Here is a 16,631-nt window from a genome sequence, read left to right on the forward strand (position 1 = left end):
AAAAAAAGGATTCCTCAAAGCTATTTTGTACATACTTGTCTAACAGTATTTTGCTTTTATATTGAAAAGGAATCTGGTTTAATATCAGCGGGTGGAATCCCAATGTGTCAGACTCTGCATCACAAACTAAATAATATGCTTATTTTCGAAGGAAACAAATGTGGTGTCTCTTTACATTCGTAATTCACAAACAAATACATTTTCAAGTTGGGAGGAAAAGTGCAAAATGTTCTGTGTTGTGATGACTAGAAGGTCTCTGGTTTGAATTTCAGTAACTTCTTTGTTTTCATCTTCTTCCCATGGATGTGTGGGATGTTTACAAAGACTCTCCAGTTTTGTAGTCTGGAACTGTGTGAGATTTTTTTCCTCCCAAAACCAGATCCAATGCTCACAATTATTCCCAGTTTTGAAAAAAAAAAAAAGATTTAAAATGGCTTACTGAAAGTTTAAGCAACCAAATGCTTCTTTTATTTTATTTTTGCTGCTGAGCTTCAATTCTTTGCTATCGGAAGGCCTCCTTGCCATCACCCTAATGTTGAGCTCCCTCCACAGATTCTCTGTCAGATCAAAGTCAGAACTTTGACTGAGCCTTGGGCTGAACTTTTTTGGGGGGGGCATCAATCATTTTCTTTCCACTGTCAAAGCACCATCTGAAGCACCAAAGACTGGTTTTGTTTTCTCTTCTCACTCTTAGTTGACCTCGAGGAAAAATCTGGTTCTGTTAAGGTCTGCATGAAAGCTCAAATCCCCCAACAACTGATTAAAAATGTGGTGAGTACCATGCTTTATTCTTTTAACTTTCTCTTCCCTCTGTTAAATATATGTATTTTCCTGAAGTTTTTCCAACATTGACACTTTAACAACAGATATATTTTCAAATCAAATGTTGTTATGATATGTGGTTCCCAAACTTTTTCTCCTGGGCCCCTCCAGTGGTTTCCAAACATTTTCTGGACCCCCCTATGGCTTACATATAGCTGTCTTTTTTAACGATGTTTGTAGGGGTGGGGATCGACTTTTTTGGGGGCAAAATTAATGTACGTAGCCGAACATAGACAACAACACCAGTAGCCTACAAGCTACTTGTTAACAAGCTTATTGATATTAGCTAACTAGTCACCTTTTAGCTAACATTACCTGCATCCAGCAACTTTACTCAACTCAGTCGGTTAGTTTGGGGGGGAAAACTGTGAACGGTTATTTGTGTTTTGCTGGTTTGCTGCCATGATTCTAACACACCTGCGTAGCTCCGCACAGCAGCAGCAGCAGGTCTCCTTCACTGCAGCACAGGTGTAAACCCAGCGCGAGCGTCGCAGCGCTCATGTTGCGTTTAAAGGTGGCTCGGAAAAACAGGTTACCACATGTTAACGGATTAAACAGTTTTAACTGCTGATAAAAGTGACAGAGGACACAGATATGGGAAGTGTGGAAGCCCCTACTGTATCAAATTGACATGGGAATAACAGAGAGTTGGCCACTCTGAGGTAAAAACCCAGCGCATACAGCATTCATGTTTTTTTGGGATTTTTTTGGGGGGGGTTTCCATCCAGACGGCTTACCGTGCCCCCCATGCAATGGCTCGGTGCCCCACAGTTTGGGTACCTCTGGTATATAGGATGAAGTTATACATAAAATAGAATAAAAAAAACTGTATTTCAAAAATTTTACAAATAGATTTCATAGGTGAAAATAATCAGACAGTCATCGCCTAGGCTTAGCGAAGTAGAAATGGTGTCTAAACCAGAGGTAATGCAGCAGCTGCTTCCCATAAACATATTTGCTTTGTCCTATACTCGTGTTCCTCAGCTCGATGTGACATGCGATGGATAAAACAAACACATTTTCAAAGATGCCGTTGTGCATCCACGCTCTGTTGTACAAGAACAACTGAAATAGTTATAAAGAACAATCTCTCAGCGTGGCGAAGAAGAAGATCCAGTGCGTGCACGAGTGTGCGGCTGTGTAATAAGATGCAGCAGACTGAGGTTGAAAGCTAATCTCGACATAAAACATTTTCAGCCCAGTCATGTGAAACAGACGCAGTGCAACCTGTTCGGTGCCTCTGTGTGTTTGCATATTCACGCTGCTGCTTATGCCGAGCCACTCATCTGAACGTGTGATGCCGGTATTGTTTTGAGCACGCAGAGCCCTTGATAGAAATCGCATCATGACAACACAGAGTCTATATAGCTGGATGATGACTTTGCGCTGATGGAAACGCGCCGCTGAGCATTTGAAAAACATCCCAGCTCACTGCGTTGTAAAATTACACGAGGAAACCGTCCGGTGGGATACCTGACAGGAGAAATCGTCTTATAATGCCAGGGGTGTCGGCGTCGCAGTGGGTTTTATTTGGCTGCACACCATGATTGGATACAATTACAGTGACATGATCAACAGTGCTAGTCTTGTGAAACAGATGCAGCATTCGTGGAAGTCAATTGCTACTGAATTTGCTACAAAAAAAAAAAAAAAAAAAAAAGCAAGCATCTCAGCGTTTGGATCAATATGGGGAAGTAAGAATGAACTTTAATATGAAGCAGTTTATTTCCATATCAGGGTATTGCTTAAAAATGGAGACTGAAGAGAGCAGATGGGATGATGCCCTCTGTCAGGCACTGTGATGTAAATTAGTGAGCGATTCTATACATTCTTTCATATTTTAGTTAATAAATAAGTCTTCTGGTTCATATCTTGAAATGAGGCAATAAAATAGAGTCTCTCCCCTCTCTGCTGCTGAAGCTTGTAACTCCTTCAGCAGAATATCATCAGCAGGTATCGTGACTCTGTGAGAACGGCATAATGGAGACAGATTTACACCCGACATATTATTTCCATTTCTTGAAGATGAATTTAACTGAACTCTAAGGAGTGTTCGGTTCCCAAGTTATGTCTTAGTTTCCATCCCCTGACTCAGACTTTTCAATAACCTTTTTCCTGATTCGCTTGGAGTGTTCTTTTGTCTTCATTCTGTAATGGTAGCCAGGCATACTGATTAACCACTGAATACTTTGCGCTTCGTCAGTTTCTTGAAGTGATGTCCATTTTAAAAGCAGAATATTTCAACCATCGCATTTTGTAACTTCCAATTAGAGGCAAATTCACCATGTCTGATTCTGATGAAAGTAAAGTGAACAGTCATCAGGTTTCTCAGAGAGGCAGTCGCAAGTGACATCTCTGTAGAAAACCTTCTGCAAAACAGCCCTGACATTTCTTTAGATGCCGTTTCTGTAAAGATTGCAGGTTTAAACCTTGCTGCAGAACGAACCCACGGCTACATCGCAGGCTCGATGTAGACTATGATGTAGACCTTCTGCGAACGCTACAGATTCCCATACGACCTAATGGACCTTGGGGAATTTACAACCACCTTTTAGATGACGAACAGCCCAGAAGTCCCTGAAAATATTCTGGTTGTACTTTGTAATTACCTTTTAGAACTGTTTATATTTAGAAATATGTGACTTATTACATAGGTTTATTAGTGAAGCATAACACCCTACTGGCGTTATGCTTATTACAAACACACAGCAAGATTTCAAATGTATCTGCATGAAAATAAACAACTCTGTTTTTGTTTTTTTTTTAACTAAAGTTTGACTTCAAAAAGTAAAGAACTATGTTGTAACTTATGCATATTTACCTTTATCTGAGAAAAACCAATTTATTTAATGACGAAGGTCTACACTCCTTACATGTAAAAGAAACATCTTTTGATTTGAAATGTGTTTTATCACTACAGGGTTATGAATTACCAGGTTACCATGTTATTATGCAGGCATGAAGGACATTTTGCACCTTGTTAACCATGAAGAGGTTTCTGCAAATTGTCATCAACCTAAAACAACACATGTGCTTTCATTTAATCTGAGCATATTTCTTTTCTTTGCCCGTGGCTGCTGCGCTCCACCCCGAGGTTGTTTTCTAATGTGGAAAGAGCCGTGGTTTTATGCAGCAACACTAAAGAAAAACTATTTCAGCTTTTGTCTTTGTACCACATATAGGTACATTTAGCTTGTAGTTCAGTTCAATATATGCCACTGAAAAACATTCCATATCATCACGGTAAGTATTCAAAAATAGGGTTGTTTTATTTAAACCAAAACTAAATAAAACTCCCTACAAAACATTGTGTAAAAATGCATTGCAACCAGTAATAATAATAAAAAAAACTCAGTCTGCAAATATTCTTTGTTATTTCTGGTACATATAAGTAGCTCTTACTCTTAAAACAAACAAAAAACAAACTAAAGATGTTTAACCAATGCAGATGAACAGATGCTGGATAAATAATTCAAAGTGTTGAGAACAAAAAGTGACTAAAATACAGATTAAACAGCAACAAATAACTAAAAATACAAGGAACAGAAAATAAATAAGGACTTATAAAAGAAAAAACAAAAAAGACTGCTGTGGAAACTCAATAACTACGTAGCAATGGCAATAACAAAAAAACAGTAAAATAGAAATGGGAAAGCATGAAGAGAACTAGATGAAAGAAGACAAGTCTTAAAGAAAATGTAAAAATATAAAGTGAAATAAGACTGAAAGCAAAAATATTAACATCAAAATATCTGAACAGAAGAAAGCAGAAGTTGACTCATACAGTGTTTACTGGCTGATATCTGGGTTTAGAAAACAGATACATTTTATTTTTCTGCATTATTTGATCTTGAATCAGAAGTTTGCCAAATTCTTGAGTAATGAAACAAATATTTATCACCAGGCTGACGATACATACATTTTAATTTTAGGGTTAACTTAAGTATCAAGATATATGTAAATTTAAAAAAAAGAAATTTTAATAATTATCTTTTTGAAAATGTCATGTTTAACACTGAGTTTAAAAATGTTAGAATGTACAGTAAATTGTTTTCTAAATTCAGCAAATTCAAAAGATGGCATTTATGTTGAAAGAAATGAACGACGGTTCATGAATTAATTTACAGTACGTGCTTTTTATTTTTCATTTTAAAGAACTGGAAGTGTTTGTAATGACATAAGTGACATCTGTTTATCCCTGTGCTTTACAGGATAGCATGGAGGGATTTTATTTTTCCTTTTTTCAGGATAATGATGAAACATGCCATAAATCTGCATCTTTAATGTTTTTTTCTTTTTACGTCTAAACAATAAAGATGTTCAAAAGTATGTTATAATTTACAAAATATAAAGAGAGGCACAATGTAGTGAGTCAGAGAGAGAATATTGACAATTTCATTTTAAAAAACTCAAATTGTTGTTTTTGATTGTTTTTTTTTAATTAAAATATCCTCAAGTTGTTTTGGTTGACATAAATCTATTTGGTTGCAACTTATAAAGCTAGAGCAAGCGTGGACAGAAAGCAATGAACTCTTAGATTGTTTCACAGAACATGCATGCAAACAGTCAAACCTGCAGGTTGTGGCTTAAAGCAATAGTCTGCTTGCACACCTGATCACATGAGCATAAATGGCTGTTCATGAAATTCAAGTCTCAGACCACGAGTTCAAGTTAAGTCTTGAGTCTTTACTATTAAAGTTTTTCTTTTGCAAGTTCCAATGGAGTAGAGTAATTGACACTTGTGTCGCCCGAGTGAAGTTGGCCCCCCCACCTTATTCAAAACAGACAAAATTGGTGTCAAACGTTTGTGCTACGTTTGTGCAGCAAAAATTTTCGTTTGTGCCGCTATCATTTTAAAGATATAAAGAAATGTTTCTAGAGGTCATCCAAGGTAAACCATCTTCAAATCAGACAAAGTGGGTGTCAATCAACTCGGCTACGTTTGTGCTGGTTTGTGCAGCAAAAATTTTCGTTTGTGCTGCTTTGGCTTTGAAGATATTAATGAAAGTGTAAAGGTCAACCAGCCCCCTCCCACCCACTTTTAGGAAATCAAACAAAATTGGTGTCAAACGTTTGTGCAGCAAAAATTTTCGTTTGTGCCACTATCATTTTAAAGATATAAAGAAAGTTTAATTTCTTTATATCTTTGTCTGATTTGAAGAAGGTGGGGGGGCCAACTTCACTCAGGTACTTGTGTCACCTTCTCTGCCCTGTAGAAGGACTAAAGTAAAGATTCTATTAAGAAAGATTAAAATATTAAAGCATAGCTGTCTTGGTATGTTCCTGGCAGATTCGTTTCACCAGAACTGGACTTGTTCAGTAGCTTAATTCAGTGTTAACAGCAACTCAAACCTCTTTTTCACAGAATCCCATGTCTCCCTTACAGATTTTGATTTAAAAAAAAAACATTGGCTGGAACATGAATTGGTATCAACAGGGATGCAATGCATGTGCATGGTATATAAAACATGTTACCTTGAGGTAACTAAAAGACATCTAAACTCTCCCCCCCCTCATTTTCAGTTCATATCTTCTTGCGTCAAATAGGAAGAGAGGAATTTTATTTTAGTTTGCGTAAAATTTTACGTAACTACACCCTTCACAAAAATGTAAAGGCTAGAGCATAGTAGATTGAGAGGGAAAGCGCTTCTCAAGCTCCTCCACGATAGAGTTCATGTTCGGGTTTGGAACGTGTCGAATAGGGGAGTTATTATCTCCCTCACCTCCTCTTCCTTCTGCTCCTCCTCCTCCTCTCTGTTCTGGCTCTCCCCCAACCACCAACATGTCCAAAGAGTCAAGAGAATCCAGAGAGTCCACAGAAGCCCGGCTCTTCATGACCTTTTTGAGTGGAATCTGTTTCTGGTCTATCTGGCTGAACATGTTGGCCACAGACTTCTCGATGTCTGCTATGTTTTGGATGTTCTTTAAGATTCCCTTCAGCTCTTTCCGGGGAGGCTCGGGCTCCGTGTGAACGGGCAGCGGCGGCGCCCGGAGAGACACGGGCCGCAGCACGGGCGCCTCTGAGAGAGTGGGGAGGACAAACGTGGTCGGACGCACAAGAGAGGGAGATACAGGGGGCGGTAGAGGTGGAGGCGGAGGTGGTGGGGGAGGAGGAGGAGGCGGCGGAGGAGTGTAAGCTTCATTAGGGGTGGAGTTAGATGGAGCTGGAGAGGCAGGAGGGATGGAAGTGCTACTTAGAGGTGGAGATGAGGGAGGGGGAGGAGGCGCAGAGCTGGGAGGTGGTGGTGGTGGTGATGGAGGTTGCGGTGGAGGTGGTGGAGGTGTTGAAGGTGGATCTGGTATCACCTCCAAATGTACCTGAAGTCTTTCCTCTGCAATGTGATTTCCGGTTAAATTTGCTCCAAATCGCCTTAGTACAGGAGGCGTCGGCTTGTGACTTGGCGGAGGGGTGCCTCCATCACTCTGAGTCACAATGATACTCGGAGGACCTTCCATAATCTGAGGAGCTGGAGCATTGTGGGAAGGGCTGTACTTCTGATGCTGGGGAGTGTCTGTGATTGCAGAAAGTAGGATGTCAGAAGACAGCGAGCCTCTGGAATCTCTGCTTTGCCGTTGTTTCATTTCCTGGAGCGCCTGTTGCTCAAACTGTCTGGCTTGTTCCTTCACCGTCAGCTTTGGCTCAAGACTAGGGCTTCCCATCACGTCTGAATCCAATCCGTGTTCAAAGCCTGAATCCAGGCCAGCGTCTTTGCTCTCCTTGAATTCAGCCTTCAGGAGCTCATGTTCCCACTGCACAGGATCCATCACCACCTGCCGTCTCAAAGCGTCATACATTTCCTTTCGATGCAACCTTGATGGGAGAGTCCAGCTGTGTCCACTTCCTGATCCCCACCCGCTGTCGGTGCCATTGTATCCCCCAAATCGCAAGTCACATCCGGGTGAGCTGAGCCTCAGCCAGGCGTCTCGAAGCCGTCTCCTAGAAGGGGAAAAATTCCCAAGAAGGTCTCTCCTCCTCTGGTTGCTTCCAAGGTTTTCAGGGCTACTTAAGGTTCCATCCTCATGGTAGATGGGATTCTTGGTAGTTAGGGGGTTTTCGTCCGACAGAAAAGTGATGTTGGACTCAGATTTGGGGAGTTTGTTGAGCACCCCTCCATTTGCGAGACACTGGCGATGGGCGGCGATGGCTCGTGTGGCAAAGTCCGAGATCAGGCGCTGGCGGTCGCTTTCGTCTAAGCTGCCAATGCTGCTGCGACCGCCACCGTGGTTTGAACGGCTGATAGATGGATTCAAGGAGAAAAAAAATGAGACAGAAGATGAAATGCAGGGAGGAACAAAGAATTAAAAAAAATGCAGGTGGGAATTAATGAAAAGCAATGATGACAGCATACAAATAAAATCTAAAGGATATAGCAGAGAAAGACGAGGACATTTTTGAAAAAGGAGCGGTAATGCAAAGCACAAAATTAAATTTGTTGATCAGCAGACTACCACGACACTGTATGCTTACGTGTGAGCATACACATGTACTGGCAACAGACTAGCAGCAAAAAAAGTCATGACAAGTTTCATAACCCTCAAGCCTTTAATATAATTTTAAATTTTAAATTCTGATGAATAGAAGTATTTTATTAAATACGCTAATACATTGTGAACTGACATTTCAAGACAATCTTTTTTTATTTTTTATTAAAGCTCTCAAGGATGGATCCATTTTCATGAACCTTGCCGGACATTCTCAGTTGCATTTATATCTGAACTTGGACTGGGCCATTGTGACATGCATATAAAAATGCTTTGATTTTAACCATTTATGTATTAACTCTGGCTGTAAGTTTATGGTCTTTGTCCTGTTTAAAAGTGAACCTCCAGGACAATCTCAAGTCTTCTGCAGCCTCTAATAGGTTTTCTTCTAGGACTGCCCCGTACGTAGCTCCATTCACTTTCACTTACTGTCTGACCACTTTACTTGTGCCTGACAAATTAAAGTTTCCCCACGGCTTAATGTTCGTACCACCATGTCGTACTGCGGGGAAGGTGTGCATTAGGTGGTAAATGTTTCTTTGTTTTTTTTTTCTGATCAAAATGTCATCGCCCTTATATTTACTTACATTTCCAGGTGTCAAACTACAAAGTTGAATTTCATTTAAGTCATGTTTGACATGTACAGCATTTTTATAACAACTGAAGCCAGTGTAGCTGCTGGATTGTGCTATAAAATTGCTCTATGTGCCTGGAAAATACATAACACTGTCCCTTACTCACATGAGATGTTCAAAGTTTGGGAACATAATTTAATAACCTAACCCTTTTTTTTTAATGTATGCATAACTGCTTACTGTGTTCCTTGGCCTTTCTGATGCCACGAAACATGGAATTGTTCAAAAAGTATGAATACTTGCAAAAGCAAGGCACTCTATGCAAATTTTACAACAACAAAAGCTGATCATGTTCTCCACTGGGCACTGTGTTCATTCAAGATAACAAATTTGCATTCTCAATTTGTCATAACACATAACTGGCTTCTCATGTATGTAAGCAACAGCACTTCAAAAGGGGTTGCATTCTGTAACTTGGTAAAAGAGAAGCAGGCTTTACTCTATGATCTGACATCCTTCTACTTTTTCTGCTAACAAAAATCAGTTAACGAGCACGGACACAAAACTAGCTACAGCAAGAATTTCACTCTCAAACTAGCAACAGAAGCAAAACAACAGTGACATCTTACTTTTGTCTTTCAGCCATGAATAAATGTATAACAATGGAAACAGAAAAGAGGAAAGGAAAAAAGAAAGTGAGCAGATGATAAAGAACAGTGTTAAGATAAAGAAAAGACAAAGAAAGTTCTCAGAAACTTCAGAAAAGAGACAGCAATTCAGAATAAAGCCAAACTTCTCCTGGATGACACCTTTCTTAAACACCTGGCTGCTGAGAATAGGTTAAAATTAGGTTAATAATAGGTTATTATATGTAACTGAAACATTTGTTTAAAGCATGGCACGTTGTAAAAGAGATTTAAACATCTGACTTTGCTTTATCACATAATTAGAGCATCTGAACAAGAAAAACAATGATAAGAACAGCATGGTAAAAAAAAAAAATATAAATAATGAATGGTGATTGTTCTACAGTTAGCATTAGGCATGACATTTCATTTAACAGTAAGAGAAGAAAACAGTACCAATATGCTTTATCGCCGTCTCACTTTGCTCTTATTGTGTTTCTCATACTGGAGAGGTGTAGTTGATTACTCTATATATGTATATATATAATCTTTTTCCGTAGTACCCTGGTCATTCTATTGTCTGTTGATAATAAAGGGCAAACGGTTTAATTCACTTGAGACAAATATGAGTTTTCTGCGTAATGTCAGTTGCATATAAAACATAGCTGCAGTGTTCAGAAACAGATTTAGCAAAGCAGATCTTTATAGATATGCTAAGTAGGCATTTACTATATGAACCGCTGCTGTCTTAGCTGCTGTGGAAGATTGATAGGTAATGTTAAACTGGAAACACATATCCAGTTTACTTAAAATCACTGTCTTTGCAATACTTCCATCACAGCTTTGCAGCTTTAAGTAAATGACACACTAGAAGCACAATTTTATGCATCTGATCCTGAAGCAAACCCAATTTGAGCTCCACCTTAGTCTGCCTGTGATGTACAGTTTGAACATGTTAAAAAACCCAGAATTTTGCAACATCAGAGACAGACATCATGGGTAATTGCAGAAATGTTCCACTGCTGCAAAATGTACACAAGGTCCAGCTAATAATTATCTAAATAGTTGGGGCAGCCAGGCTGTTTATAATGCATTGAAGGTTCACGTCCAGATGGTCAGGTGCTAATTAAGCATGAAGAAAAAAAAAAAAAACAGACAGCAGTGTCATGTCACAGGTACCTTAATCCGTTCATCTGCGGCAGCACACTGTGAATTTTACACCTTTCCTCCCAATAGTCATGCAAAGGGTGCAAGAGGCACGGATCATAAGCTGCACTTTTACTTCACAGATGAGACGAAGTGAATGTTTTACAAAATGTGTTTACTTTCTTAATGAAACCTATGAAAACAATTACTTTAGATACCCCCCAAAAATGTGGAAAGATATTAGGAACTAGCAAAACAAAAAAACTCTCAGTGATCTCAATATCAAGGGATGCAAATTTGCTCCCTTCTGAGTTTTTACATACAGTGGGCCTCCGTTTATTACAAACCATGATATGTAAAAACTGTGATTTTTGAATTTTTTGATAATACTCCCTTTTAATGAATCTTTTTATATGTTTGGACTTTACATTAAAACCTGTAACTCATTTATAATGCAGCTAACAGAAGCTGATGGAATACATTATTTCCTCTATGTAAATTTGAATACTGAAATTGAAATGTAACCTTGCAAAGAGACGAACCAGAAGAAGTGAAAAGAAAGGCTTTAACCTATTCAAGACCTTTGTTATAGACTCAGTTGTAAATGTGCTATAATTTGCATTTTGTCAGCTTTAATACATTTTAGAGATTCAGTCCCTAACGGACGGCAGAACCACACAGCACACAAGGATTTCACAGAACTCCCTGCTCTGCAAATACTCCTGCTTGCAGTAAAACATCCTCCCACCACAATTAAATACGCTGTACAGCTTATCAGCAGAATTAATTTTTGCCCAAGGTGGTCTTTATAAATTACAAGCTGCATTTATATCAATTATCTTATATCCAAGTTCCATTCCGCACACATTTTTCAAAGGATCACATAGGCTGTAGTCATTTCACATGAGCAGACACAAACACACACCCGCTTGTCATTTGGAGATAGTTTTCACCATCTTGCATATGAATTGCTCTCATGTTAATAGGAATGTGGAGGCATATCAAGGACAGACAGGAAACTAGCGATGCATGTAATGCTGATAAGAATTCCTCTCAACTTCTCCTCAGCATCTGAGAAGAATTATAAATAAACTATCTGAGCACTGACTGCTGTTTTTGCGGGGCTCTGCACACGGTCCCCACACAGCCTTGAAAACAATGGGATTTGGTTTTATTATGTTCCAGGTCTGGATAAGAATGCCATAAAATAGGAAAATTAGGTTTAGGAAAATGTTTTTATATTTTATCCACGAATTGAGTTTCAGGGGGCTGCACAGTGGCGCAGTTGGTAGAGCTGTTGCCTTCCAGCAAGAAGGTTCTGGGTTCGATTCTCGGCCCCGGTCTTTCTGCATGGAATTTGCATGTTCTCCCTGTGCATGGTGGGTTTTCTCCGGGTTTCCTCCCACAGTCCAAAAACATGACTGTCAGGTTAATTGGCCTCTCCAAATTGTCCCTAGGTGTGTGTGTGTGTGTGTGTGTGTGTGTGTGTGTGCATGGTTGTTTGTCTTGTGTGTCTCTGTGTTGCCCTGCGACAGACTGGCGACCTGTCCAGGGTGAAACCCGTCTCTCGCCTGGAACGTTAGCTGGAGATGGGCACCAGCAACCCTCCTGACCCCACTAAGGGACAAGGGTGTAAAGAAAATGGATGGATGGATGGAACTGAGTTTCAACAATCCTAAAAAAAAAGGCATTTTGCTTGGAGGCCTTGAGCATGACCTAAGGTGTCCCTGTGCCAAGAAAAAAATATTTTTTTGAAAGATCTTTACAGAAGGACACAACATAAGTATTATTAAACACTCTCCGCATGTAGCAAAACCTACCAAGTCGAATTAAAAAGTAAAGAGGGTATATCGATACAGTTTTGTCAAAGATACAAAGAGAAAGGGTAAATATAAAGTATCGACTCAGATATGGCCAAACAAAAACACACATCTGACTTTTCAACATTCCAATTGTAAGGAGTTTCTGAAAACTAAGATCACTGACACTTTCACTTTACAGTTATGCACAGCGTTTTGTTGGTCCATCACATAAAACTCCAATAAAAAAGTCTTTGATTTGAGTTTTTGATTATAGAGAAACAAAATGCTAAACACTTAGCATTTGGAAGGCACTATTTAACAGAAGACATTTCTCTCTCTCTCTCTCTCTCTCTCTCTCTCTCTCTCTCTCTCTCTGTCTCTCTCTAAATTTCCAACTTCTATGCATATATGTGGCTTGCTTCCAACTTTGGTTTTGTGAAGAATCATTTGCTTATAAGAAAAATGAGACCTGCAGTTGTGACTGTGGGAGCATCTTTCATAGCCACTAAAAAAATGCAGAAAATGTGGAACTGCGCATGGAGACACTACAAAGCAATGAAAGCTGTCACACCGCCAAACTCTGGAGCATAATGGCCTTGAAAGTGTGAGCTAATGCCTCTGCTTTGAGTCATTAATGTAAATGCCACTTTCACACTTCACTTACATGGCGTTGTCACCGAGCTCCTCGTACAGGTTGTTGGCAGTGCCTCCCCCGGGTTTGCCTGTTGGCAGTGCCATCTGGATGCGAGCTGTTTTGGCACACTCTGCTTGTCTCCTGGTCACAGAAGCAAAGACAAAACACCGACTGTGAAAAAAAAACACTAGGAGTCTAGAGGAAAACCATGACTCCACAAAGTGGAGTAACGCTGGAACAGTCGATCACGGTCGTTCAGCTCATCGCAGGTAGTAAAGGATACGTCTTCGATTAAACGGAGCAACATTTAACATTTTAAAATTTTTATTGTGCTACAGCACAAAGCCTGGAATGAAACTGATACATGGATCATTGACAAGAACAACAATGCTGATGTACGGCCATAAGAATTTCCAGTTAAACCTCCAACCGCAGAGGGACATTGTAAATATATAAAGGAGACTTCTGTGGTCAAATGAGACAAGCACTAAACTTTTTGACCTCCAAGAAAAATGTTATGCACGGTGGAAAAGTAACTGCAAAACACCCTGGAGATCATCACCATCCTGACAGTGACGGTGATGCGGGGGCATCACGCTGTGCAGATGCCAAATACTGGAACAAAACCTGATGCTACTACTTGAACTATTTCAGGTTTTCTTCCAGGAGATCCTAAGCTCACAGCCTGCAATGTCATGATTTCCAGAACAAAACATATTAGGTGAAAGAATAACGATGAAAATCCTGCTACCTGACTATTCAAAATCAATCTGTAAAGCTAATCACAAACCACACAGATTTTTATTGCTTAAACGCTGAAATGGTAAAATAGAATTGAGAAGACCGACATCAGTTTCAGCTCTTCAAACATCTTGCAGATGGTTTTTCACCTCATTTTCTAAAAGCAAAGATATGCTTACAGATCCATTTTATGTTATATTACGGCTCTTTGTTTTGCCCAGCCATCTGAGAAAATGTATTTCTGAGTCATCTTGTGCTATAATGGTTATAGCTTTCTATCACTTTTGTTCATATTTCACATTGTCTTTATTCTTTGATTTGCTTCTGGAAAATCTCAGATCTTTTTATGCTATTGTCTGCTTCTATTTCTAGTCAAATTTCAGCATTTGTTTTTAGCTTCCATTCTGTGTTTCCCCTGACCTGAGCCGAGTCTCACTTTGGTTGCTCCATGTCTGTTGCTGTGATATATTTCTAATTGACCCCAGGACTCCCTGTGTCAGGGCTCTGGTGACCAGCAGGTCTGCTTAGTAATTTGCCTGTCAGTGAAATTTTGAATGATTAGATCTCTCCATCTAAAACTCTGAACAGAAACTGTGATTTATTGTGACTGTCTGGACACTGAGTGAGCTGCCTGGCAGGGTTACAAACATCCAAATGATTTACGTAAAAGCGGAAATGTTAATTACTAACGAGTTTACCAGACTGACTTCATAATGTAATTATCCGTAGGATATAGTTGATTTAAAATGTAGCATTAACTACTGTAGTTCGCCGATTATACCAGATCTAGCCGAATGCAGCGGCAGCTCTGGCATTGACGATGCACGGGCTGATCACCTCTGTTGCTCCCCCAAACCAGTTAAAACGGAGGACATCATCAAAGTCTACGAACTGAATAAAATGCAGTGCAGTTTCACAGAGTGAATATGTAAAATAGTCTCCCTAAAGTTGGAGGAGGTGCCAAAGCCCATTTTAAAAAGTGGCACTGGATTCTAGAGCCATAAAATCTCATTCAAATGTTTGGATGGATGACAGGTGGAAATGAAAGATGGAAACAACCAGTACTGAACAGCTGAACAAGGAAGGGCATTCTGGAAATACATATTCACTCTTTATTTGTTTTCTTCTCCAGAAAAGAGCCTGATTTAAAGTCCAATTCCTTTTCCAGACGGCGTGGAAACCCCGAATCAATCTCGGTGTTCTTCAGAATTCATTTCTTTGATTGCCTGGTGTCCCCCTTGTTTCACAGCCACTTCTGAACTCATCCATTTCATAGTCCAATGAAACTCAGCTGATTAATCACAGTGAAAAGTGTCTGGGACGGCTATGACAGAATTAATATGATCAGGGGAGTATAAAAGCGGGTACTCACTCTTTGAATCTGGAAGCGGCAGATGACGCAGCAGATGAGAGACAGAGACAGAAAGACTGGGATTATTTGGAGCATAAATCACACGGCATCTTTTGTTAGCCAAATTTACTTATCGTAATTTACGAGCAAAGTCGTGCAATTGCTCTCCATTAAAGTCATTTAGCAACAGATAATAGTGATTATCATGATAATGATTATCGCTGTGTTTTTTCCCTCCCCTCCACAGATCTCCACTCCTCTGCTGGTTATTTGTGCGTTTCCCAGCAGGAGAAGACCAGATCCAATTTATTTGTGTATGCACAGCTGTTTGTATGCATTTCGGGGAATTTAATAGCTTTCACGGTGGTTAGCTAAACAAACTATTGCAACTGGCGCTATGGAGCAGGCTGCCATGCCGAATCATCTGGGGCAGTGACTTGCCCAACTGACGATGTGTCTGCTCAAAGACTCAAAGCAAGCACAGCCTTCAGTAATTACAGCAACTTCATTTTAATTCCAAATATTACAAAAGGCTGTCAGGCTGTTCGTACCTAAAACGTGAGGCATATTTTAAAAGAGTATTTTTAGCTGTGGATCAATACGTGCAGGAGGATGGTGACTCTTGGACCAATTCCAAATAAACTGCAGTGTCTGTGTTCATCGTGATGAATGAACCCTATCAGAAGATACAACAGCAAAGCCAAACTGCATATTACCATTAGCTATATCTTACAGCACTGAGTTCCCAGGTAATAACCGTTGGTAGGATCAAGATTACTGTTAGTTCCGGTCTATTTATGGGGATTTGTTCATACATAATAAACCAGTTAGAATTTGCAGATGTGTCTTTCTGTCTAAATTGCTTAAGATTACAGTGTCGGTTTTACTGCGAATACGCACAAATAAAACGATACTTACTGTCTGTATGTGATAATGACAATCAAAATAGCGGGAACACAGCAGATGATGATGATAACTGCCAGAGCCAAGAGTGCCCCCTCTGTGTAGCCGACGCTGTGCGCAGCTTTCTTTACGCTGGCCACCACTTCGGGGGTTCTGATTTCCAGAATCCGGCCACCAGGAGGGAGGAAAGGCTGGAACTCTTTATTGATGTCCAATAGCTTCCCATCGAGAAACCTTTAAACGAGAAACACGCTGCTGTTGTCACGGTTTTGTATTCAAATCTGGTTATTTAACAGCCAAGACTAGTTCTGCTAACTACAGCCTGCTCATCAGCTCGATGGGTGAGCCTGCTTGAAATATTTTTTATTAAAAAAAGATGGAATATTTTTTTCTCTCCTCATTAATGGTGTGAATATAGACCACAATAATACCAGAAATGTGTCTGAAATTAAAACTGTTGTATATTTGAATCTGAAGGCAAACTTTACATATTTTTCTTATCATAAAATAATCAAAAACTATCACATAATGCCTCTCATGGACTGGCAG

General features: G+C 39.7%; 2 protein-coding genes across 2 annotated transcripts in view; both read right to left on the minus strand.

Annotated features, from left to right (window-relative positions):
- The window catches only part of LOC103481331 (protocadherin-15-like), a 222,603-nt gene that overhangs the window by 19,304 nt on the left and 186,668 nt on the right, over positions 1–16,631 (minus strand). The window contains exons 33-35 of the mRNA XM_081600402.1: positions 16,098–16,316; positions 15,201–15,209; positions 13,118–13,228 (exon numbers count right to left, since the gene is read on the minus strand). Coding sequence (XP_081456528.1) covers positions 13,118–13,228; positions 15,201–15,209; positions 16,098–16,316 — 339 coding nt within the window. The remainder of the gene's footprint in view (positions 1–13,117; positions 13,229–15,200; positions 15,210–16,097; positions 16,317–16,631) is intronic.
- LOC145549180 (protocadherin-15-like) lies at positions 4,071–8,115 on the minus strand (the record flags this gene model as incomplete). Its single annotated transcript, XM_081601003.1, has 1 exon — positions 4,071–8,115. A coding segment is annotated over one exon (1,677 nt), but the record flags the coding sequence as incomplete, so codon positions are not given.

Source organism: Poecilia reticulata, chromosome 19 (assembly GCF_904066995.2).
Source record: "Poecilia reticulata chromosome 19, P_reticulata-male-v2, whole genome shotgun sequence".
In the NCBI taxonomy this organism is placed as follows: domain Eukaryota; kingdom Metazoa; phylum Chordata; class Actinopteri; order Cyprinodontiformes; family Poeciliidae; genus Poecilia; species Poecilia reticulata.